At 45.2% G+C, this 26266-nt stretch overlaps 1 protein-coding gene across 2 annotated transcripts; it reads left to right on the top strand.

The window, feature by feature from the left end:
• The first annotated feature begins 6 nt into the window (after positions 1 to 6).
• LOC113426545 (zinc finger protein 202-like) lies at positions 7 to 25548 on the top strand. Of its 2 annotated transcripts, none has more exons than XM_026688916.2 (6): positions 7 to 143; positions 14162 to 14783; positions 15240 to 15357; positions 20476 to 20558; positions 20864 to 20990; positions 24535 to 25548. In XM_026688916.2, exons 2-6 carry the CDS (start codon positions 14334 to 14336, stop codon positions 25116 to 25118), a joined length of 1362 nt encoding a protein of 453 aa, XP_026544701.1. In that variant the 5' UTR covers positions 7 to 143; positions 14162 to 14333; the 3' UTR covers positions 25119 to 25548. The 2 variants fall into 2 exon arrangements, with proteins under 2 accessions (XP_026544701.1, XP_026544699.1); XM_026688914.2 differs by lacking the exon at positions 7 to 143 and adding an exon at positions 4449 to 4574.
• The last annotated feature ends 718 nt before the right edge of the window (positions 25549 to 26266 follow it).

The following is a 26266-nucleotide window of genomic DNA, read 5'->3' as shown; positions in this document are numbered from 1 at the left end:
CTGCCTCTCTAGGAATCCCCGCCTTTCCTTTCCTTTTAAATCGCTAAGAGCCGTTCTCCATCGTCGCCCTTCGTTTTGCTGCAAGATTCCTTCTTTCTCCGCTCTCCTTGCATTCGAGCTAATCAGGATAGTGGCGATCAAAGGTCTGGAGGTTTTTGGTTTTATTTTTTAAATTATTTAACGAAATAACAGAGTTAGAAGGGACCTTGGAGGTCTTCTAGTCCAACCCCCTGCTTCAAGGCAGGAAACCCTTATACAGCTAGTCCTCGAGTTACGACCCCAATCCTGAGCCCCAAAATTGATGCTGCTAAGTGAAATGTATGTTTAAATGAGTTTTGCCCCGTTTTATCAACTTTTGGCCACAGTTGTTAAGTGAAGCATTCCATTAACACAGTTGTTGTGAATGTGGCTTCCCCCATTGACTTTGCTGATCAGAGGGTCGCAAAAGCGGATTACGGGGAACACCCCCCCCCCCGCTCCCAGGACATGGCGGGCGTCATAAAGTACGAGTCGTTTGCCAAGCATTTGAATAGAATAGAATTAGATAGATAGAAAGAATACTTTTTTGGCCAAGTGTGATTGTACACACAAGGAATTTGTCTTGGTGTAAATACTCTCAGTATACATAAAAGAAAAGATACATTCGTCAGGAGTCAAGAATCATCAGGTACAACTATCATTGTCATAGGGTTACAATAAGCAATCAAATCATGCTAAGAAACAGTCAATATAGATCATAAGGATACAAGCGACAAAGTTACAGTCATACAGTCACAAGTAGGAGGGGATGGGTGGTAAGGAATGATGAGAAGATTAATAGTAATAGTAGTGCAGACTTTGTAAATAGTTGGACAGTGTTGAGGAAATTATTTGTTTAGCAGAGTGATGGCATTCGGGAAAAAATTGTCCTTGTCTCTAGTTGTTTTGGTGTGCATTGCTCTATAGTGTCGTTTTGAGGAAAGGAGTTGAAACAGTTTATGTCCGGGATGTGAGCGGTCTATAAATATTTTCACAGCCCTCTTTTTGACTCGTGCAGTATACAGGTCCTCGATTGAAGGCAGGTGGGTAGTAATTGTTTTTTCTGCAGTCCTAATCACTCTCAGTTGTGAGCATGGGGGTGCTGCAACCATCCTAAATATGGATTTTGATCGTGTGGCCATGGGGATGGCCCAACGGTCGTGAGTATGAAAAACAGTCGAAAGTCACTTTTTTCCAGTGCCGTCGTAACTTGGAACAACGGTCACTCAATGAACTGTTATAAGTCTAGGACTACCTGTACCCTTTTGGACAAATGGTTGTCCATTTCCCTCTTCTGCGGTTGGAAGGGACAAAGTAGAAATGGTGAAGTTTGGCAAAGACTTGAAAGTCTTCTAACGTTTGCAAAGGTGACAGAATACCAGGTAGTCCTCGACTTATAATGATGATTGAGCCCACAATTTCTGTCGCTAAGTGAAACCTTTGTTAAGAGAATTTTGCTCCATTTTATGACCCTCCCACGGTTGTTAAGTGAAGTATTACAAGTTAGTAACACAGTTAGTTGTTCAGGGAATCTGGCTTCCCCATTGACTTTGCTTGTCAGAAGGTTACAAAATGGGACCCTATGAGCCTGGGACATTACAGTGGTCATAAATATGAACCCATTGCCAAGCATCTGAATGTTGATCCCATGACCATGGGGATCAGGGGTAGGATTCAACTGATGTTACTACCGGTTCGGTGAGAGTGCCACCCCTGGTTCGAATCCCTAACACCACGTATCGGAGTGAGCTCCCGTTACTTGTCCCAGCTTCTGCCAACCTAGCAGTTCGAAAGCATGTAAAAATGCAAGTAGAAAAATAAGGACCACATTGGTGGGAAGGTAACAGCGTTCCACATGCTTTTGGCGTTTAGTCATGCCAGCCACATGACAAGGGAGATGTCTTTGGACAGCAGCGTCTCTTTGGCTTTGTCATGGAGATGACGTAGGGGTGGGATTCAAATTTCTTAACAACCGGTTCTGTGGGTGTGGCCTAATTTGTGGGTGTGGCTTGGTGGTCATGTGACTATGGGTGTGGCTTGCTGACTGGGTATGGCTTGGTCATGTGACTGGGTGGGCATGGTTTGTATGTAAATATTATAAATATTTATGTAAATATTGAATTTTTTATTAAAAAAAGAGCAACTTTTACCCAAAATCAGGCAAAGCAGGCAGATTGAGTTGCTTGCAGAATCACAGATTCTTTCAGAGATCTATCTTTCTGACATCGGCTACCTGAGTCTGTCGCATAAAATTAGCTTGCAAGCAAACTCATAAAATTTGCTAGGAAGCACTCACAAAATTAACTCACAACACACCATGTATGTAAATATTGAATTGTTTATTTAAAAAAAGAGCAACTTTTATCCAAAATTAGGCAAAGCAGTCAGGCAGATTGAGTTGCTCGCCTCACAGAATTGGGGTGGGGCCAGCCAGTGGTGCGATTTGCCGGTTCTCAGGCAGGTAGAATCCCACCCCTGGTGAGAGTGCGTTTTGCGCACATGTATAGACCATTTCCAAAAAACCTCAGCTGTGCGGCCCGGACAGCTGACAAGCACTGCACGCAGGTGCGCAGCATTTGAAAATCTTCTTTCCTGCTTTTTCAATCTCAGCTGTGCCGCGCAAAGTAGCTGAGGTTGGAACAAAGCAGGAAATAAAGAACAGCCAAGAGCTTGGGCAGGCGGGTAGGCCAAACAGACGACCAAAAGGTTGTTGCAGAGAACTGGTTCGGTGTTTGCTGCTCTTCAGAGCTACCGGTTCTATAGAACCGAGCCGAACTGGCAGCATCCCACCCCTGATGGAGATGCTATAACGGTCGTAAGTATGAAAACCCCTCATAAGTCGCTTCTTTCAGTGCCGTAGTAATTTCGAAAGGTCACGAAATGAACTGTTGCAAACTGAGGACTAGTAACCCAGTTGTTCAGTGAATCCCCATTGACTTTGCTTGTTAGGTGGTTACAAAAGGGGACCCCAGGACACAGAAAACATCATAAATATGAGTCATTTGCCAAGTGTCTGAATTTTGATCCTGTGACCATGGGGATGCTGCTGCAATGGTTGTTAAGAATGAAAAGTGGTCCTAAGTCACTTTTTTCAGTGCCGTCGTAACTTCAAATGGTCACTAAGTGAATTGTTACAAGTGGAGGACTACCTGTAACAGAGCAGGAAGGGACCTTGGAGGTCTTCTAGTCTAGCCCCCTGCTTAAGCAAGAAACCTTATAACATTTCAGACAAGTGGTAGTCAGTGGTTTCAAACAGTCTCTTCTTGAAAGCCTCCATTTTATGAAGCACCTACAACTTCTGGTGGCAAGTCCTTCCACTGGTTAATTGTTCTCACTATCAAGAATTTTTTTCCTTAGTTCTAGGTTGCTTCTCTCCTTGATCAGTTTCCATCCCTTATTTCTTGATAAAATATAAATGCACTAGCTCTATACCTGTGCTTTGCTACGAAACTATGTGATCAGGCTTAGTTTCTGGGGAGAAAAATAAGGGGGAAGAAATTTTGCCTCTGCCTACCAGCATCCATCTGACTAACATCCTGTCAGTGGTGTGAGAGTTCAGGGCTGTTTGGAAACTGAAACAGTATTTGCTGTGTGAGCAAGGAGACAGCAAGGAGCCTGGGCGTGGATTAGCTCAACTGTTCCTTACTAAACTGCTTGGTGCTGTGATGTTAAAACTGAAGCTCTTCTATTCTTGTATTTTGCATTTGGAACAGATTTCTTGTCAGGTGGGGAGGGGGAGTAGAACTCCTTAGTGTTAATAATAATATACAAAATCCTAATGCTCTGATGGTCCTTTCAAAAAATCCTTTCTTAGTGAGCACCTACAAGCCAAGAGGAACATAGGTGCCAAATTTCAAGTTTGTAGGCTTTACGGTTCTGGAGATTTCTTGATGATGCATGAGTGGTATTTCGCTTTTATAGATATAAATTTAGAACGGCGGTAAGGTAAAAAAAAACAAAAAAAAAGTTGCTTCTTGAATTTTTTTCTTCTTTATTTTTAATTCGTTTCTATTTACTGGCTTTTTTTTAAACTTTATTTTATTTTATTTTTACTTTGCAAAAACTTTCTATCGCTTGATTGACAGGGACCCCAAATGCGAGCGCAGATGTGCGCAAATCTCACCTTGTCGCTTGGCAACGCCCTTAACCCTTGGCCTCCGCCGCCTTTGCAACGGACAAGGAAGGCGAAGCTCCTTCCTTGTCCGTTGAACGGAACGAAAAATAAAGAAATAAAGGAAGGAAGGAAGGAAGGCAGGAAGGCTTTTTTTTCCTTTTCTTTCCAAAAAGCAGCCGACGTGGGTTACGGCGGCCCAGGATGATGGGAAAGCTGCAGTCTTTTCTTTTCTTTTTTTAATGGGGAGCCAAGGGTTAAAGCGAGAGAGTTTGTCGCTTCCTAGAGAGGGCCTTTTTTCCCGCCCGCCCCCGCCCACGTCGATGGGGACGGAAATGGGAATGGGGCTCAGTCGTTTCCGGCCCCCTCCGCTTTTGGCCGAAGGAAAAAAGAGACCGTTTGCGTTTGGCGCGTGCGACGTCGTTGGGGGCTCCCCCGCGTGACGGTAGGTGGGCGAATGGGCGACGGGCCGCCTCTGAAGAGAAGCTCGCGTGGCGGTGGGGGGAGGGGGGGCGAAGGATCGGTGGAAGCTTGCGCTGGGCTGGGCTGGGCTGAGGGGAGAAGGAACCGCCGCGGACCCCTCGTTGGGGTAGTATCACCTCGTGGTTATGGAGCCAGGCTCTCTTTATTTCCCCCCCACCTGGCGTTCAGCATCTCCTCCCTGTGGCTGCGCCCTGCATTCCGACGGTCCAATAGGGATAGGGATATAGAATAGAAAATAGAGATAGGATAGGGATATAGAAAGTAGAATAGGGATTGAATAGGAATAGAGGAGTAGGAATATAGAATAAAAATAGAATAGGGATAGAAATAGACATAGGAATATAGAATAAAAATAGACCAGAAAGGAATAGAATAGAAATAAAGAGATAGGGGTAGGCATAGGAATCTTCTTTCTTCTTCACACACACACACACACACACAAATACCACTCACACGTTATCACAAAATCTCCCCTTGGCTTCCATGGGCTCACTAAGAAAGGATTTTTCAAAATGACCATCAGGGCATTAGTATTTCCTATGTTATTATTAACACGCTCTGATGCTAAAGACTTCTACTCCCCCCCCCCCCCAAAAATGCAAAACACAAGAATAGGAGAAGAGTTTCAAGTTTTTGCTTCACAGCACCAAGCAGTTTAGTACAGAACAGTTGAGCTAAGCCACGCCCAGGCTCCTTGCTGCCTCCTTGCTCACACAAGCAAATACTGTTTCAGCTTCCAAACAGCCCTCAACTCTTTCACAGCTGACAGGACGCTAGCCAGATGAATACCAGTAGGCAGAGGCAGCATTTCCACCTCTTATTTTCCTCCCAAAAAACTTGCCCGATGACATAGTTTCATAGCGAAGCACGGGTACCCTGCTAGTATAGAATAAAAAATAGAATAGGGATAGAAATATACATAGGAATATAGAATAAAAATAGACCAGAAAGGAATAGAATAGAAATAATGTGTCAGTGTATAAGAAATTATGAGCTGGGATAGCCATAACAATAAGTCGGCCAATGGTGACTAAGAAACAGGATCTGTTGTGAGCCATGGGAGACTGCTCGGAGCCTGGGCGTGGCTTAGCTTAACAGCTCTGTATATAAGAGTTTGTCCTTGGATTATATTCTGTACAAGCTCAATACCCACTACGAAGCGGTGGTCAGGCTTAGTTTTTGGGGAGGAAAATAAGGGGGGTGGGATTCTGCCTCTGCCTACCAGCATCCATCGGTATTTATCAGTGTGTGAGAGAGTTGAGGGCTGTTTGGAAACAGACAGTATTTGCTGTGTGAACAAGAAGGAGATAGCAAGAAGCCCAGGCGTGGCTTAGAGTAACTGTTCTGTACTAAAGCTGCTTGGTGCTCTGAAACTGAAACTCCTCTGCTTGTGTTTTGCATTTGGAACAGATTTCTTTTCAGGTGGGATGGGGCAGTAGAACTCCTTAGCATCAGAGCATGTTAATAATAATATACAAAATACTAATGGTCTGGTGGTCATCTGGAAAAATCCTTTCTTAGTGAGCACCTAGAAGCCAAGAGGAACATACGTGCCAAATTTCAAGTTTGTAGGCTTTACAGTTCTGGAGATTTTGTGATGATGCGTGAGTGGTATTTCGCTTTTATAGATATAGATTCTGTCTTCTGGGTTCTGGTTGCTTCTGTGCTTCTGCTTCTTGTCCTTGTCCTTGCTACCACGTTGCAAAAGCTGCATGAGTATTGTATACATGCATCCTGCTTTATATTAGTGTATATAAAGAAGTTTCTTCTATAAATGAATCCTGTTGAATTATTTACCTGTGTGCTGGTCAGATCGCTGCAAACTCCAACATGTTTCAGACGAACGTGTGTTTTGTAAATATGGTGGAGGTGAGAATGAAAAACAGATTTTGGTGGCAATCGGGATGTTACAGAAGCCCGTACAAATAAATGAAGGACTCACTGCTGGAGGATTCTGGTCTGAGGAGGTCATATTGGGGTGAAGCCATGTTGACTGCTAACTATTTAATCAATAGGCTGTGGAGTTCATCTATTAATGGTACTCCATATGCAGTGTTATATGGGAGAAAACCATCTCTGGCACATTTAAGGGTGTTTGGAAGCAATGCATGGGTGCATATTCCAAAAGCAATCAGAAGAAAGGGTCAACCAAAACTAGAAAGCTCAGGTTTACAGATTACGAGCCGCTATCGCTTTAGTAATGGGAGCAAAAGAATAGTGATTTCCAGGTCTGCTAGCTTTGCAGAGCAAAATTGGAACAGAATTGATGCCAATTTTTGGAATGATCCACTTAGTGATGGTTGATCCACTTAGTGATGGTAACTCATTTAGTGCCGATGTCAGTGTTCAGGGAGGAGAAGCTGGAAAAGAACAAGAAAAGGAGTCAGGAGAAGATGGTGACTCAGATATGAAGCAAGAGAGAGTTGAAACACAGGAGCAGTCAATGCCACGCAGGTCAGAGTGATGGAACAAGGAGATACAGGTATTCTGCTAGGGAAGTGAAGGTGTGTAATTGCGTGGTATGAACCAAGAACCAATCCGGAAGTATTGGCATTACCTAAAATTGAACAAGTGAAGTGGAAAAAAAGCCATGGACAAAGAAAATGAAATCCATGGGGGTAAATAAAAGTGTTCACATCTATGACTTTGCCATAGGATGTAAATGGGTATACAAAAAGAAAGTACTCCCCAACAACGAAGTCCAATATAAGGCAAGATTAGTGGCACAAGGTTTTTTTTCCACATGGGAAAAACGTGCACTACAATGAGCTACTCGCGCCTATGGTAAAGAGTGAAAGCCTAAGGTTGGCACCAGCGTTAGCAGCCGCACGTTGGCACGATTAAAATCACAAATGAGCATGCGTTTGTAAATGGGGCAGAGAGGAGAAGAACAAACAGGTTTCGGTGGCAATCTGGTGTTGCAGGAGAAGCCGCAGTGTAAGTTGAATTGAGCATGTTAGGAATCTAGCCAGACTTAAAACCCTCCTTTGCGTAACTAGTAGATGCAGCCTGCAAACGGGAAGAAGCCTGGAGGAATCTCCCTTTGTCCTTTCCCTGCATAGCTGGGATTCCAAGCTGCTTTGTCTCTTTGCTCCCTGGGAAAGAGCCCCTCCCTCCTCGGGTGGCTACAATCTACCACATATATTTGGGGATACGGCCACCCTTATCGAGGAGGAGATTAAAGGAGCAAGAGATTGGCATGGAGGAGGCTTGTGTACAGGCGGTCCTCGACTCACAGCAGTGACTGAAGTTACAACGGCATTGAAAAAAGCGACTTAGGACCGTTTTCCACACTTACGACCTTTGCAGCGTCCCCTCTGCTCATGCGATTCACATTCGGATGCTTGACAATTGGTTCATGTTGATGACCGTTGCAGGGTCCCGGGGGGAGTCATGTGATCTCCTCTTGCGACCTTCTGACAAGCCAAGTCAATGGGGAAGCCAGATTCACTTAACAACCGTGTTACTAATTTAACAATCGCAGTGATTCACTTAAGAACTGTGTATCAGGGTCCCAAATAATAACTCCATAGAAAGCAGAACTCCGGGGAAGGCAAATTCCTCAAAGAACAATTTCATTGGAGATAGCATATTAGCACAATGTCATGCCCCTGGTGGAGACTGACTCTGAGGGAGAGGAGGAACAGCTGACAGGGAGTGGAAGTGTGGCTCCGGAGGTTGTGGGGGAGGCTGGGGAAGAGCAGAAGCCGGCTGAACAGTCAGAGGGGGACCCAGGTCCATCCCCCTCTCCATCCTAGGGCACGCAGGGAGGAGAGGATAAGGGAGAGACGTGGTCTCCTCGGGAGGAGAGGGCCTTGATCCTCTTCATGGGATGCAGCTGTGACAATTGCATAAGAGTTTGGACTTGCGTACTGGCAAACGCTGGAAACAAAGCATGTTTCATTTTGGTCTGAAGTTATCTTGGCTGGCGTCCTTCCAACAGACTGTGCCTTATTATCTCCTTGAATTTGGTAAATACTTCTCCTGTTCCATTGTGGAAATTTCGTCATTGTAGTTTGTTTTGGGTTTTCTATTTCCCCTCTATCTGCTCGTTAAATTTGGACTGTATTGCTTTCTTTTGAAGACTATTTTTGAGTACGTTTTATCTCCAACAGAGTGTTATTGAACAGTGGGGCCAAGTTGGAGGCATTAAGGGACATTTATTTACGTTTTGCATCTTGTTACGTTTGTGTTACACTCTGGGTCAGTACACACAACCTGGTGAAAACCGACTCAGAAAGTGTCCATGGTTTTCACCTGATTAAACAGCGAGAAGCTCCCCGTTTCCCGAAACAGACACATTGTCCAATCAAGGTGCTGGCTGGTCGCATGGTAACTGGACTCCTCCTCTCCCCTGCCACCTGTTAGAATAGCAATAGCACTTAGACTTATATACAGCTTTACAGTGCTTTATAGCCCTCCCTAAGCGCTTTACAGAGTCAGCCTCTTGCCCCCAACAATCTGGGTCCTCATTTTATCGATCTCGGAAGTGTGGAAGGCCTAGTCAGTCTTGAGCCTGGTGAGATTCGATTGGCCAAATTGCAGTCAGTCAGCAGAAGAATCCTGTCAGCTTTGGAAGCCATATTGAGATTCGATGCTCCCACACTGCCACAAGCCTGAGAAAGCTGGAGGGGGGGGAATGCAATTGAGTATCTCTTAGTACAGGGGTCTCCAACCTTGGTAACTTTAAGTCTGGAGGACTTCAACTCCCAGAATTCCCCAGCGAGAAACTCCCCATGTGCCACTCTCCAGAATTCTGAGAGTTGAAGTCCTCCAGGCTTCAAGGTGCCAAGGTTGGAGACCCCTGTCTTAGTAGACAAAATAAAATTCTTTTGTTAGTTCAAGGTCATTGAGTATGGCACAGAATGAAATAATCTTATTTTAGGATGGATCGTGATTGGGCCATGTGGTGTGATGATGGTGTCATGTCCCTGTTGGAGTCTGATTTTGAGGGGGAGATTGAGCAGCTGACAGGGAGTGGGAGTGTGGCTCTGGTGGCTGTGGAAGAAAATGGGGAAGTGCACAGCCCGGCTGGGCATTCAGAGGAAGACCCAGGGCCATTCCCTCTTCATCCTAGGGCACGCAGGGAAGAACGGAGAAGGGAGCAACATGGCTTACGGGAGAGGAAAGGGCCCTGATCTCCTTCATGGGCTGCAGCTGGGAAGGCTGTTTAAAAGGGCAAACTGCGCATAGCAAAATTGTTGGAAGCAAAGCATGCATTATCTTGGTCGAGGCTTATCACTTATCTGGGTTTTGGCGTCCTCCCAACTGTGGGTGCTGTGTTATCCTTTGAAATTCTGCAATTTATCATCCTGGCCTGCTGTGTTAATTACTTCAGTGTAGTTTGCGTTGAGTTTTTTTATTTCTAATTATCTTTACTTTGAGCTCAGACTGCATTTCTGCCCTTCCTTCGTAGACTGTTTTTTGAAGAGTTTGATATCCAGCCAAGGATAATTGGACATTGGGGCCAAGTTGGAGGCATTAAAGGGAATTTATTCTACTTTTGTGACTTCGTTATTTTTGTGTCACGTTCTGGGTCATCACAGGTGGCCAAGGGGGGATGGATTTGTAGTTTTGAATATTGCAAGGAAGCTCGAAAACTTTCAGATTCGGGATTCCACAGATGTGCCACTATCTAAATAAAGCAATCTTTGAGAAATATCTGCCTCGGAGTTATTGGCTGGAAAGGAGGGTAGCTGGAACGCTGACAAAGTCTGCAGTACCTGCATTCTAACCAGGGATGAGATGAGCAAACAGGTTCACTCCAACGATCTGCTACTGGGCCTGCCTGCCTGCCCCGGCTCTATTCTGACCTTTATTTCCTGCTTTTCAAGCTCAGCTGTTTCGCGCGGCACAACCGATTGCCGCGCGCCAGCTGTTTAACACACAGGGAGGTTGTAGGATTGCAAGAGGTCAGTAGCAAACCCTCTGCACGCGTGCGAAAGGCGTGTGCAAAGCATGCACTCACCGAACTGGTTGTTACACCGGTTGAGTCGCACCCCTGAGAATCTAACCAATGCGCCACTGAGGCTCATGTCCTTGGTTCCCACAGGAAACTATTTTGTTTTGTCTACAAACCCCCATCTAACTATGTACCCCCTCCTTATCCCTACTTTGTACTGTGGCAATACCTGAAGCCTCCAAAATGGCCCCAGCCAGGTTTACTTCAGAGTTGACACGATAGAAAGAAAAGTCGTAAAATGAGGCAAAACTGATTTAACGAATTTCTCGGTTAGCAACATAAATTCTGGGCTGGATTATGGTTGTAAGTTGAGGACTACCTGTGTTTTCCTCGCTTACAGTAGCCAAGGGGGGATAGCGGGGATGAGTCTTCCTACCGAGATGAGGTGGAGCGGTTGCTTTCATGGTGTGGAGACAATAACTTGGTCCTCAACACCAGTCAGACCAAGGAGCCTATAGTGGACTATAGAAAGAACAGATCAGACATCCAGCCCTTGCTTATCAATGGGGACCAACTGGAGCAAGTGGCCAGTTTTAAGTTTCTGGGTGTTACCCTAAAAGAGGACCTGATCTGGGGTGCTCACATTGCAGCACTGGTCAAAAGGGCCCAGCAGAGATTATACTACCTGAGACTTCTCAGAAAACAACAACTGAATGAAAAACTGCTGGTGACCTTCTACCGCTGCACCATAGAGAATATCTAAACTTACTGCACCTCTGTATCATTTGCCAATTGCACAGTGGCGGATAGGACAGCACTCCAGAGGGTTAATGTCATTGCTCAGGGGATCATGGCTTGCCCTCTCCCCTCTTTGGAAGAGCTTTATAGCTCTCAAGAAAGCTCAAAACGTTCTCAAAGGTCCATCTCATCCTGGGCACCCTTTTTTTGAACTATTACCATCTGGCAGACAGTACAGGATGTTAAAAACAAGTAGGCTGAAAAACAGCTTCTATCGTAGGACAGTAGCTCTGTTGAATTCTACTGTATAGTGCAGTATTGGTGCAGTGTCAGGGGTTTTTGGTTCAATGTGTGGAGAGTGAAGGATGTGTGTTTGTGTTTATTTTAATGGTCATGTGCACTGAAGGTGGTGTTTGATTTCATTGCACGAGGTGCAATGACAATAAAGTAAACTAATAATAAGTAATAACCAAGGCATTTCTGCCCCTTACCTCTGAGAGCTCAAGTTTGCTTATACAGCTAGTCCCCAATTTACAATTCCTTTAGTGACCGTTTGAAGTTACAACGGCAGTGAAGAAAAGTGACTCAGGACCGTTTTTCACACGACTGTTGTAGCACCCTCGTGGTCATGTGATTTGCATTCGGAAGCTTTGACAACTGACTCACGTTTATGACGGTGTCAATTTCCCAGGGTCATGTGACCTCAGTCGATGGGGAAACCAGGTTTGCTTAACAACCGTGTTTCTAATTTAACAGCTGAACAAATGTGGCGGCAAGAAAAGTCGTAAAATGGGGCCAAACTCAAGTTAACAAATTTTTCCCTTAACGACACACATTTGGGGGCTTCATTGTAACTGTAAGTTGAGGACTACCTATATGGGATTCCTTCCCTAATTTTATCCACGTGAGAACCCAGAGAGGTGGACATAAACTGGCTGTAAAGCACTATAAGTCTAAGTGCTATTGCTACAAACAGAATCAGAATAAAGCTGGAAGAGATCTTGTCCAGCCCTCTGCTCCAACAGGAGATGTTACCATTTCAGACAAGTGACTGTCCAGTCTCTTCTCAAAAGCACCCACAACATCTGAAGGCAAAGCTCTTTCATTAGTTAATTGTCCTCACTATGAGGAAGTTTCTTCTTAATTCCAGGTTGCTTCTTTCCATGATTAGTTTCCCTCCATTATTTCTTGTCCTGCCCTCCCTTTGCTGCTTTGGAAAATAAATGGACTCCCTCCTCTTTAGGACAGCCTCTCAAGTACTGGAATACTGCTATCATGTCATCCCCTAGTCCAGTGGCCCCCAACCTTTTTTGTGCCGCGCCCCGGTACCGGCATCACAAAATCATCCGTGGCCCGGTACCGGCATCATACGCATGGCAAGGCGAGCCGAGCGACCGGCCTGCCAGCCGTCCCCCGCTTCTCCCCGCCACCTTCAACTCCTCCTTTGTACCTGTGTCGATGGGCTTCGCAACGGCTTCGCGACGGTCGCTCGGCTCGCCTTGCCATGCGTGCTGAAAGAATCCTCGCACCTTAGTTTTGTTCGAAGCCGCGCCGCCCCCCCCCCCCCCAATGAAACTAAGGCGCGAGGATTCTTTCAGCACCCAAACGCCGCTTTCTACCCGGAAAAGCTCACCTGAAGCACTTTTTCATCAAAACAAGATGGCGGCGCCCAGCAAACCGGCGGCCCAGTAGAAATTGTTCCACGGACCGGTACCGGTCTGGGGACCAGTGGTTGGGGACCCCTGCCCTAGTCCTTCTCTTCTCTAGACCAGCCAAACCCAAATCCTGCAACCATTCTTGATACATTTTTGTCTCCAGGCCTTTAATTGTCTTAGTTGCTCTTCTTGGCCCTTTCCCCAAAATCTCAATATCTTTTTTTCTAATGTGACCAAAAGTGGATGCAATGTTCCAAGGTGTGGCCTTATATCTTCCTAGTATGATTGGACTGCTTATTGTACCCTATGACTATCATTAAGTGTTGTACCTTATGATTCTCAACTCTTGACGAATGTATCTTTTATGTATACCGAGAGTATTTGCCCCAAGACAAATTCCTTTTGTGGTCCAATCACACTTGGCCAATAAAGCTATTCTATTCTATTTCTATTTTCTATTTATTTTCTGTTTTCTATTTCTATCTATCTAAGGTTTTATAAAGCAGTTGTCAGCCTTGGAAAGCCATATTTTACTTGGAAACTTCAAGGCTCCCACATTTAAGTGCCTGGGAATTTGGGAGGGGGGATTTCATAGAGAGGTGAAAGATTAGACTCAACGACATTCTTTCTCAGTGAGTCTGGAGAGGAGTGTGTGGAGATAGGTCTACAGTTGGGACGAGGATCTGATTGGGCCATGTGATGGACTGGTGGGTGCAGGGGATGCATTTTTGAATTTTCTTTTGGGAAGGGAAAACCCAGAACGCTCAGATTGGAGTTTTCACAGATAGGGCCAGTATGACAACTCTAATAAAATGGAGCTTTGAGGAAAATGCTCGTCTCGGAGTTGATTGGTTTGGAGTTTGTTAGTTGGAACGCTGACAGCGGTACTAATACTTCACTGTGGTTTTGATTCTGTGCCTCTGTTTATACAACCTAGGATTATATTAGTCCAGTTGTCTTTGGGACAGCCACGACCTGGATGACTAAGAATCTCCATAGACAGTTGGGGAACCGATTACTGCTTCTATCGTGAAGAACATGGCATTGTGTGTGTGTTTCATTTTTCCTGCAGGTTATTTTATTGTTTTTATTTGGGGTTTCTGGGACCTGTAATTACCGTTTATTCGTTCTATTAAATGTGACTATCAGCCAAGCAAAGTACATGTGCCCCGAAAGTGCTTTTGTACGGGAGAACTTGTTTATTTCCTGTTGTATCGTCTGCCTCTGATCTGTCTCGTTCTCCATTCTTTACAGAGAGCTACTAACTTCAGTTTGTGACTGCCTTGTAATTTAATCCTTGACTTCCTGAGTGGGGCCGTCACTCCCCCCTCCCCCCAAAAAACAGAGAGAGAGAGAGAGACCAACGTACTTTCAGTTCGATTCTAGCCATTCAGACATTGTGGGAAGAAAGCCATTGAGACGGGAGATGTTTCGAATCTTATTGGAGACAGTGCTGACCCCAGGATCCCAAGGGTCGAAGGAGGAAGTGGTGGATTCAGCGGGGGGCCTCGAGATCCCCGAGGCTCGCAGCCCTGGGGAGCACTGGGAAAAAAATCTCAACAAAATCCAGAGGGAAGAGAAAGGGAACTCCTACGTCCAGCGCCAACACTTCCGGCAGTTCCGCTATCGGAAATGCGCCGGGCCCCGCGGGGTTTACAGCCAGCTCCACGACCTGTGTTGCCAGTGGCTGAAGCCAGGACAGCACACCAAAGCTGAGATCCTGGACCTGGTGATCCTAGAGCAGTTCTTGACTATCCTGCCTCCCGACATGAAGAGCTGGATCAGAGAATGCGGCGCCGAGACCTGTTCACAGGCGGTGGCCCTGGCGGAAGGCTTCCTCTTGAGCCAAGCGGATGACAGGAAGCCGAAAATGCAGGTGAGGGCAGCCTTTGGTGGGACTTCTCAAAGGACCGTGAAGTGATTTGAGATTCGCGTTCCAGCTTGGGAAAGGCGCGCGCGGCTCATGGAGAATCTTGGTCAGCATTCCTTGTGGAGGAGATTCTGAGAAGTTTGTGTTGCAGAGGGAGCAGTGGCATTGTTCTGGATCACTGCCTTCCACCAGGATCTGATCCGAACCTCCAGATGCTGCCTCCAAAGAGCTAAGCTGGGGGGGGGGGGAATACAGGCTATACCCCCCTCCTTTCCCCCCTCAGTAACTTAAAAAACTTTTCTTCTTCCTAGTTCCAAGGGGATGAGAATTACACGGTTTCCCTCCAAACTGCTGCCAGCTGCAACAGGTGTTGGAGGGAGATCCTTAAAAGAGAAGGTCTTTTTTTTTTTTTTTTGCTCTCCTGTTCCCACCTTGTATGGATATCTGGTACTGCTTTTGCAGGGCCTGATTGTGGATGCTTCTAACGATTTCCCCAAAATTAAGAAGGAGACTCCCTCAGACGCAGAACAGAGACAGTTCTTCAAGCAGATCTTAGAGAATGAAGATGCCGTGTTGCAGGGTAAGAATCCAAGAGATAGATAGATAGATTTGTGGTGGTCTTCCATCTCTCCGGGCAAAGAGGTAACTTCTGGATTTGTCAGGCTGGGATAGCTCTGGTGAATTTCCAGCGTTTGGTTAAAAAAAAAAAAAAAGTTGAAAAAATGCAGAGCCTTGAGGGGGTCCTTAGTGCGCTCTGCTTTCTTGCAGATGGGTTGCTTTCTTGCAGATGTTTCATTACCCTAACTGGATAACATCATCAGTCCATCCTCAGTCCCAGCACTGGTATCCTAGTCCCGTGATGGCGAACCTATGACACGCGTGCCACAGGTGGCACGCAGAGCCATTTGTGCCAGCATGCGAGCTGCAGGCAAACTTACCTCACTGCGCATGTGCGCGCCTCACAGCTGATTTTTGGGCAGTTTGAGGCCTTTTTCAGCTTGAGGAAGGCTTCTGCAAGGCTTCTACAAGCTTTGTAGGCCGAAATCTAGCCCCGTTTCGTCACTTCTGGAATTTTAGGAAAAAACAGGAAGTGATGAAACAGGGCTAGATTTTGGCGTACAAAGCTTGTAGAAGCTTTCCTCAAGCCTTTGGGAGGCCCAAAAAGGCCTCAAACCGGCTGAAAAATCAGCTGTGAGGCGCAGTGCAGGTAAGGGGGCAGGGGCGGTGGGATTGTGCGCGCATGTGTAGGGGACGTGGGGGGGTCCCACGGTACCTTCTGGGTGCTGGCACACGAGCGCAAGCGTGCAAGCGCACGCAATTTTTTGGCACAGGAGCCCAAAAATGTTAGCCACCACTGTCCTAGTCCTAGCCCTGAGGATGTTGCCTAGTTACAGTAATGAAACGTCTTGCAAGAAAACAAACAAGTTCAGAGAGCACCAAGGACCCCTCATGTCAACCCTGAGCTACAAATATTTTCCTTTATTAGATGCAGATGCCTTTTAAACTCGTACGTCTGTTTTTCTCCACCTTGGCGACTTTTAAGATTACGTGGCCTTAATACAATTTTGACTTGCGCTGAAATGGACAGGCTAACACTAGAGATGAAAAATAAGAATATTATATAATTTGGAATAGATTTTACTATTGGTAGGGACAGAAAGGAAGGGTTTAAGATGGAAAAGAGTTGTTAAGAGGACATCTGTGATCAAGAGACTTAAATCATACCAAGAATGTTGGAAGATGTAAGTAAGGATGAATAAGTGTGTGTGTGTGTGTGTAAGATTTATAGTTTTATTTTACTAGAATGATGAACAAAAATTATGTCAAAACGATTCCATCACATTCAATGTTTTTTAAATGTTACGTTTTAATAAAAAAATAAAATAAAAGATGGACTTAAAAGTGCGATATAGCAGGCTGAGGAATTCTGGCCATTAAAGTCCACACCTCTTAAAAGTTGCCAAGGTTGAGAGGGTGGCCAAGACCACACAATCAAACCCTTGACACACACACCCTTTTTTTTCTGTGCCCATTATGAGGGAAAACCAGCCTTTGGAAGGGTGGGAGCGACTTAGCAAGGTAGAAACGTAGAAGGAATGGGCGCTCCTTGAGGCAACCTTGAAGTCATCAGTTCTCCTCACAAATTGCTATGGCAATACAACTGATGCATTTCTTTCTCTGTGAAGACAACAATGCTTCCCTGAGGATAGAAAGAACATAGAACAGAATAACAACAAGAGTTGGAAGGGACCTTGGAAGGTCTTCCAGTCTAACCCCCTGCTTGAGCAGGAGATCCTACCCCTTTTCAGACAAATAGTTGTCCAGTCTCTTTGTGAAAGCCTCCAGTGATGGAGCGCATACAACTTTTGGAGGCAAGTTATTCCACTGGTTAATTGTCCCCACCGTCAGGTTATTTCTCTTTAGTTCTAGGTTGCTCCTCTCCTTGAAAGACGGGGAAGTAACTTGAGGATTGCTCATTATTCATGCTTTACATCATCTATTACCTACACATATGTATGGCTGTATCGTTTTCTTCCCCTTTCCGGAAACTGTATAATTGTATAAATACAATTGCAGCCTTTCGCCTGGAGGCATATCCCTCCCGCCATTTTCTGAAGGGATTTCCTCCAGGCCACACTGAATATATACTAACCACAGTGAGCTTCTGATTGTGGAAACCATCTTGAGGTGTTCGATTATCTCCCTGTGCAGAAGCCCCCGGTCACAGCAAGTATTACAGTTAAGTGTCAAAAATAATAATATGCACCCCTATTTTTGTTCAACAGAAATAAGGTATCTGGAAGCTGTAAGGGAAATAGAATGTCAGCACTTGAAGTCCCAAAATGGCTTCAGTCAGGTCAGCTTCAGGGTTGACAACTTACGAACCGAGTCTGGCAGTAAAATTTGAAAAATCTCTTTGCAGTTCAAATACATCATATTTCCCAATTGTTTAAAATGTGTGGAGGGGCTGAGGGGCTTTATTTCGGTCACTGACTGGCTTTGAATACCTTAACGCTCATGGAAATGAAATGAAAATATAAATACAGGAAACCCGCAACTTACAGCCATTCGTTTAGTGTTGGAAGTTACAACTGAAAAGTAACAACAACTCTTTTTCTCACAATGGTTGCAGCAGCTCCATGGTCACATGATCAAAATTTGGGCAACTGGCTCATATTTATTTATGGTGGTTGCAGTGTTATATGATGCACTTTTGCGACCTGACAGGCAAAGTCCATGGGGAAGCCAGATTCACTTTAACAGCCGTGTTCCTAATTTAACAACTGCAGCAAATCCACTTAGCAGCTGTGGCAAGAAAGCTTCTTAAAATGGGGCGAAACTCACTTAACAACTTAAGCGAGAGAAATTCTGGGCTGAATCGAGGACCTAAGATGAGGATTATCTGTAACACAAAATGGAATAAAAAGATAGTAAATAAATAATAGTAAATAAATAATAAATAGAACAGAGATGAATTGCTTTTCAACACCGAGATTACTAGCACTACAGATTCGGTGAGAAAAAAAACTGTAAATTTAATAAACTGGAGGGTTAAGTTTTTAGTTATCCCTTGGGAGGGGGGGATGAGTCTGCCTACTGAGATGAGGTGGACCGGCTGCTTTCGTGGTGTGGAGACACCAACACCAATAAGACCAAGTAGCTTATAGTGGACTAGAGAAGGAACAGATCAGACATCCAGCCCTTGCTTATCAATGGAGACCGAGTGGAGCAAGTGGCCAGTATTAAGTTTCTGGGTGTTACCCTAAAAGAGGACCTGACCTGGGGTGCTCACATTGCAGCGCTGGTCAAAAGGGCCCAGCAGAGATTGTACTACCTGGGACTTCTCAAAAAACAACTGAATGAGAAACTTCTGGTGACCTTCTACCGCTGCACTATAGAGAGTATCTTAACTTACTGCACCTCTGTATGGTTTGCCAATTGCACAGTGGCAGATAGGACAGCACTCCAGAGGGTTAACATCATTGCCCAGAGGATCATGGGTTGCCCTCTCCCCTCTTTGGAAGAGCTTTATAGCTCCCGCTGCCTTAAGAAAGTTCAAAACATTCTCAAAGATCCATCTCATCCTGGGCACCCTTTTTTTGAACTATTACCATCTGGCAGACGGCACAGAAGAATAAAAACAAGGACAAATAGGCTGAAAAACAGCTTCTACCCCAGGGCAGTAGCTCTTTTGAATTCTACTGTATTGTGCAGTGTTGGTGTGGTGTTGGGGGGTTCCGGTTCAATGGGTGAAGGGTGAAGGATGTGTGGTTTGTGTTTATTTTCATGGTCATGGTGTGCACTGAAGATGGTGTTTGATTTCGTTGTACAAGGTGCAATGACAATACAGTAAACTAATAAAACTAACACTTGTCTTCACTACTATTACTGTTAATCTTCTCACCACTCCTTATCACCCATCCCCTCCCACTTGTGACTGTATGACTGTAACTTTGTCGTTTGTATCCTAACGATTTATATTGATTGTTTCCTAGTATAATGTGATTGCTTATTGTACCCTATGACTATCATTAAGTGTCATACCTTATGATTCTCGACTCTTAACGAATGTATCTTTTACGTATACTGAGACTATTTACACCAAGCCAAATTCCTTGTGTGTCCAATCACACTTGGCCAATAAAGTATTCTTTCTTTCTTTCTTTCTTTCTTTCTTTCTTTCTTTCTTTCTTTCTTTCTTTCTTTCTTTCTTTCTTTCTTTCTTTCTTTCTTTCTTTCTTTCTTTCTTTCTTTCTTTCTTTCTTTCTTTCTTTCCTATCTATCTATCTATCTATCTATCTATCTATCTATCTATCTATCTATCTATCTATCTATCTATCTATCTATCTATTTATCTATCTGTTTTAGTTTACTTTATTGTCATTGCACCTCATACAATGAAATTAAATACCATCTTCAGTGTACATTATGACTTTGAAAATAAACACAAACAGACATCCTTCACATTCTATACAATTGAATTGATTGGGAGAGTCTTGATTTAAAGAGACTCGTAAGACCTGCGTAGCATCTCCAGAGATTGCAGTATGTAAATGTCACAGCATGGGTAGTCCTTGACTTACAACCCCAATTGAGCCTAAAATGTATGTTGCTAAGTGAGGAATTCATTAAGTGAGCTTTGCCACATTCGTTAAGTGAATCACTGCAGTTTTTAAATTGGCGACACGGTTGTTAAGCGAGTCGGGCTTCCCCATTGACTTTGCTCATCAGACAGTCGCAAAAGGGGACACTTGCACCTGTCATAAATAGGAGTCAATCGCCAAGCATCTGAAGGTAAATCCTGTGACCCTGGGGGCTGCCAGCATGGTCATAAGTGTGAAAAATGGTCGTCGGTCATTTTTTGCAGTGCCGTTGTATCTTCGAACTAAGCGAACTGTCGTAAGTCAAGGATGGCCTGTACAATAAAAGGTTCCCAGAAAACCTTTAAAAAGCTTCATTTCTGTCACTGCACTTTTGCACTGCACTTTTGAGGGTCAGCTGTCTAGTGAGGATAGTGGGAGGGGGTGGAAAACCCATCTTGAAGTAAACCAGGGTTTGTTGGAACATCTGAGCTGTGGGAATCCAAGAAAAACAAGGGCTTTGTAGTGTCTCCAGGCTGGGGTCTTGTCCCAATTGGCCTTATTCATGTACAGATGAAACCACCACCACCTCCCACTACATTTTTGTCCATTTACAGGCAATGAGAAATCTTTGATGAGGCCTCCAAATATGTCTGCTCTTGTTTCTAGAGAGGGCTCCGCTTCAGCCCAGCCAGATCTGGTAAGAAAAGAGGGGGGGGAGACTAAAATGGGTCAGCCACTGCAGATTTTCCTGGGTGGCTCTGACCCCTTTCTCCAGTGGTGGGATTCATATAAATTTAGCAACCGGTTCTCTGCCCTAGTGAGTTCTCCCAATGACCGGTTCGCGAAACTTCTCTGGAAGTTAACAACCGGTTCTCCCGAAGTGGTGTCCACCGGCTGAATCCCACCACTGCCTTTCTCCTTCCCTCCTTCCCTCCCTTCCTCCATTTCCTTTTCCTCTCCTCCCTCTTTTCCTTTTTTTTTTCTTTCCCCCTTCTCCTCCAGGTTCCGCTATCTTTTGAGGACGTGGCTGTGTACTTCACGGAAGAGGAGTCTCCTTTGTTGAATGCAAGCCAGTTGTCCCTGCAAATGGAGGTCATGGTGGAGAACTACCAAAACCTGAGCTCTTTGGGTGAGTCCCCCCCCCCCCATGTGGTGTCCCAACAGGCTTTGACCCCAAATTTTTCAGGAGGCAACTTGGACTTTCTTGGTTTTTTTTTCTTTTGAAGACGTTTCGCTTCTCATCCAAGAAGCTTCTTCAGCTTCTGAGTGGATTGGTGGGGAATGGAAGGATTTATATTAGTGGTGGGATTCAATTTTTTTTTACTACCGGTTCTGTGGGCGTGGCTTGGTGAGCGTGGTAGGGGAAGGATACTGCAAAATCCCCATTCCCCACCCCCCACCCCATTAACCTGCTTTCCAGCTCCGTTCTCCTGTGCAGGGCAACAAAAGAAGACCTAGCCAATCAGCTGGGACTCGGGAGGCAGAGAAGAGATGGGGGCGGGACCAGTCAGAGGCGGTCTTTGCCAGTTCTCCAAACTACTCAAAATTTCCACTACCAAACCTACTGAATACCACTTCTGATTGACATTCCTTGCAGACCAATGGACATTTGCATCCTTTTAGAGCGGGGGTGTCAAACTTGCGTCATCACGGCAGTGCCATGTGATGTATCAGGACTTTATTCCCCTTCGCTAAACTGGGTGGGGGGCATGGCCAGCGTGTGTCACATCCGGCCCACAGTCCGGGACTTTGACAGCCCTGTTTTAGAGGGTCGTTGAAGCACTTGGAGGTTTATCTGTGTCCTCAGCATCACCTGAGTAGTGGAAATGGTTCCTGTAGTCTGCAGTGTTTTCCCTCTGGAAATTCATTCCTGCTTACTCCCACACGCTTCCAAAGGTGTTCATCCCAAATTGGATAGCTAAAACGTCGGTAGAGATTCTCAGTCATCCAGGTCATGGTTGTCCCAAAGGTGCTTTTTGAGGAGGCAAGTGGACTTTCAAAAGAAAAAACAGGAAAGTTCAGTTGCCTCCTCAAAAAAGCATCTTTGGAACAACCATGACTTGGGTGACTGAGAATCTCTATAGACAACAGGCTTGAAGTCATAATCTGCTGACTTGTTAGCTGACTGCAATTTGGCACTTCAAATCTAATCAAACACAATTCAAAAAGAACGGAAACCTTGTGATGCTTTTGCAAAATAATTAGCTGTGATAAGCACAAGCCTTGCCAAACTGAGTGAGACTTGCCAAAAGATAACAGACAAGAAATAATTTGCAAAATAAGAATCTTCAAATACAAACTCAGGATACTGGAATGTCCACGAAGCTGGGGTTTCAAAACGTTTTTGCCTTCTGCAAAATACGTTCGTTCACAGCTGGCTTTTGTCTTCTTGAAGGAGGGGCCATTACCTTGCAGCCTTATTCCCGAGTCACCTGTGCTGTTGCAGCTGCTCTTTCCTGCAAGCAATCCTGCGTGCACGCACACTTGGCACAGGCTTCTCAGGAACCTCATCACTGCTGCCAGCCCCCACAATCTCTGAAGGCAGCAGTTCAGTCCCTAATGGTTCTGGCCCCTCATCTGAGTCCTTGCTCTCCTCAGCCGTCCATACCTGCTGCCGGCTAAACCACAACACATCCTTCTGAAATGGGTAAAATGAGGACCCAGATTGTTGGGGCCAATAGGCTGACTCTGTAAACCGCTTAGAGAGGGCTGCAAAAGCACTGGGAAGCGGTATATGAATCTAAGTGTGATTGCTATTTAGCAGCACAATCCCCTCTTGAGTTTTTACCGTATCCAGATGCCATTGTGAAGCCAGCAGTAAATTTTTGTTTGGGAACCATGATCAAATGTGTTGGGTTTTATATGCAGTTGGAGAGTAGCAATAGCACCTAGACTTGTATACCGCTTCACAGTGCCAAGCAAAGGTCGTAAGTGTGAAAAACAGTCAGAAATCACTTTTGGTCAGGTCCGTTGCAACTTTGAATGGTCACTAAATGAATTGTAGAATACTTTGACTCCCTCTTCTTTGTGACATCCCCTTAGATATTGAAATTCTACTATCGTGTCACCCTTAGTCCTTCTTTTCATCAAACTAGACCTACCCAATTCCAGCAACCGTTCTTCATACGTTTTAGCCTCCAGTCCCTTAATCATCTTTATTGCTCTTCTCTGCACTCTTTCTAGAGTCTCAAGATCTTTTTTACAAAACTGGATGCAGCATAAAAAGTGTGGCCTTTCTAAGGCATAAAGTGGTATTAATACTTCACGTGACCTTGATTCTATCCCTCTGTTAATGCAGCCTAGAAATGTGTTAGCTTTTTTGGCAGCTGCAGCACACGGCTGGCTCATATTTAAATGATTATCCACTGGGACTCTGAGATCCCTCTCATAGTTACTATTACCCTGTTTCCCTGAGAATAAGACCCCAACCAGAAAATAAGCCCTAGCATGATTTTTCAGGATGCTCGTAATATAAACCCTAACCCAAAAATAAACCCCAGTTAAGATAGTGAGGCAGACGCATTTAGTACTATATTTTTCCCCCAAATAGGACCTAACTGGAAAATAACCCTAATGTGTCTTTTGGAGCAAAAATTAATATAAGACCCAATTTTATTTTGGGGGAAACACAGTACTGAGTGAGGTTCCACCTAAGCCATACCTGTACATTTGGTTTTTCTTGCCTGAATGTACTACCTCAGTGATCCCCAACCTTTTTTATGCCGCGGCCCGGTACCGGCATCAGCTGGCGCCCGCGTCCGGTACCGGCATCAGCTGGGCGCCGCCATCTTTTTGATGAAAAAGTGCTTCCGGTGACCTCACCGGAAGCACTTTTTCATCAAAAAGATGGCGGCTAGCTTCGTGAGCTTTTCCAGGTAGAAATGGCTTTCACCCGGAAAAGCTCACGAAGCGCTGGTGCCGCCATCTTTTGATGAAAAAGTGCCGGTGAGCTTTCTACCTGGAAAAGCTCACCGGAAGCACTTTTTCATCAAAAAAAGATGGCGGCGCCCAGCAACCAGCGGCCCGGTAGGACTTGTTCCGCGGACCGGTACCGGTCCCCGGACCGGTGGTTGGGGACCCCTGTACTACCTTACCTGTTGTGATTAACCAGCAGCAGGTGCATACGGTGGAGGAGAGCGAGGACTCAGATGAGGGGCCAGGACCATCAGGGAGTGGACTGCTGCCTTCAGGGATTGTGGGAGCTGGCAGCAGTGATGAGGAGGTTCCCGAGGAGCCTGTGCTAAGTGCGCGTGAGCGCCGGATGATTCGTGGAAGAGAACAGCTGGAGCAGCACAGGCTACTCGGGAGTAAGGATGCAACGTAATGGCCCCTCCCTCCGGGGAATATAAGCCTGGTTTCAACAGGTTTTTGCTTTTGCAAAAGGTTAAACGCTCTAAGGATCCAGCATTGTGTGTAGAGACTTCAGCTTATCTGAATTCTGTCAAAGCTTTTCTGGTTGGACTAATTGGCTGCAAGCCATCTTTTATCTACAAAGAAGTTTATTTGTAGATTAAAGCTGTGAAGGTTTGAGTTGCTGCGTTTGTTTGAGATTTTCTTGGTGGTAACAGGGTTGGGTCAGAACATTACCTATCTCTCACCGAAAGCTTTTTTTTTTTTCTCCCCCATTTGATCCTTCCCCCCTCCCCATTTTTTCACTTGGTTTTCTCTTCTAGGGAGGGAGGTATGGCAGAACAAGGAGGAGGATGAATCGCAAAGAGTGTCCTTAAAAAGATCCAGATCCACCCAGGAGGAGCTGCAGTTTGAGGGGATAGAGGAGCGGCCCAAGGTCATGAGATGGGATGAATTCTCTCTTTCGGAAATCCATCCTTTCCAAGGTGCAATGGGGGTGCCCCAAATATATCCGGGGAACGCCCCTTTGGCGTCCGCAAGCGGGAACTTTTGCAAAACGCCAATCCCAGGAAGACCGACCATGAAAAACACCTTTGTTTCTAAGAGCGTGGATTCCCCTGCAACGCCCGCCCAAGGGAAAGTAGCTCAGAAACCCAGAATAAATATGTGCACCATCTGTGGGAAAAGCTTTACTCATAGGTCTCTCTTGCACGAACACGAAAGGATCCACGCCAGGGAGAAGCCCTTTAAATGCAACGAGTGTGGCATCAGCTTCAGTCAGATGGCAACCCTGACCTCCCACAAACGCATCCACACGGGGGAGAAGCCCTATCAATGCATGGCGTGCGGGAAGAGCTTTAGTCACAGCATCACTCTCCATTCCCATCGAAGGAGCCACAAAATTTAAATACACCGAAGCGGCAAAGGCCGCGATCAAAATCCAACACTTCCCAAACGGCAAGATTTTGTGCAGGGCAGAAACTGAGGGTTATCTTCGTCGTGGAAAGTACCTCAGGTTTTAGGTACAAACTCTTAACAAATCTCTATAAATAGCCTTTTTTTTTTTTTTTTTGGCAGCTGCCTGAAATCGTTCATTTGGATTCTTCTTTTTTCCCCTGCCCCAACAAGAATTTCCCAGAGTTCTTTTTAGGTAGTTTTTTTGAGAGAGAGAGAAAGAGAGATTGGATTTATTTAATGATTGATCTTAAATGCTTTTATATTTGTTTTGTTTTTTTCTACTACTGTAAGCCGCCCAGAGACAACTCGAGGCGGTGAGACGGGGGGCATCTACATTTAAACGCTAACTAAAAGAATAAATAAATAAAACTAGAATCCCAGCCGGTGAATTCATTTCAATGTATGTCTATGGAGATTTTCGGGCATCCAAGACCCAAATGTTGTCCCAAAGGTGCTTTTTTTCAAGAGGCAATTAGACTTTCTGGTTTTTCTTTGAAGGCGTTTCACTTCTCATCCAAGAAGCTTCTCAGCTCTGACGTGATGTTGGGGAATGGAAGGATTTATACTCCTTACAGACAGCTGGTCATTTGAATTCTCAATGTCAGGGCTCTGGCAGTTACCCCCAATTAAATCATGAGTCTCGAGCCAAACTTCCAAAACTTCAAAAGGATTTATTAGGAGTTAACATGCCGGCACTGCCTGGGTGTAGCCGACTGAGACACATAATTCATTGTCACCCTTGACCCTGGTTTTCCCCCCCATCCCCTGGGTGTATTGTAATTCATATTCTCCAATGGGACACGTCACACATCCATAGCCAAGAGTCATCAATCCTGCTTTCCAGTTAGCATTTTGCACAGCAGACACTTCAGTCACCTAGTTACTATCTTTGAAAACATTTATGGAATGCAGTTTCGGTTTTGCAAGCTGCACTGCTCCCTCCTCCCTTTCTGTTGCCAACTCTAAAAAGACCATAGAATCATTTTATGAGTTGACAATCTGAATCTAGTCCAGACACAAACCGAGCAGTGTAGTATATGCAGTACAATGCAGTGAGCCATGCGCAGATCTGTACCTTGGGGAAACTAAACAACCACT

This window comes from Notechis scutatus, chromosome 2, assembly GCF_049901735.1.
Source record: "Notechis scutatus isolate UNSWTSFEM ecotype Mainland chromosome 2, rNotScu1.2, whole genome shotgun sequence".
Lineage (NCBI taxonomy): Eukaryota > Metazoa > Chordata > Lepidosauria > Squamata > Elapidae > Notechis > Notechis scutatus.
The sequence above is the reverse complement of the archived record's forward strand: the minus strand, read 5'-3'. Positions and strand labels throughout refer to the sequence as shown.

Excerpts from the sequence above, each read along its gene's own strand:
- LOC113426545 (XM_026688916.2), top strand. The coding sequence starts at position 14,334 with ATGTTTCGAATCTTATTGGAGACAGTGCTGACCCCAGGATCCCAAGGG. Across the intron at positions 15,358-20,475 it reads TGAAGATGCCGTGTTGCAGG|GCAATGAGAAATCTTTGATG; the intron begins GTAAGAATCCAA and ends GTCCATTTACAG. Across the intron at positions 20,559-20,863 it reads CTTCAGCCCAGCCAGATCTG|GTTCCGCTATCTTTTGAGGA; the intron begins GTAAGAAAAGAG and ends CTTCTCCTCCAG.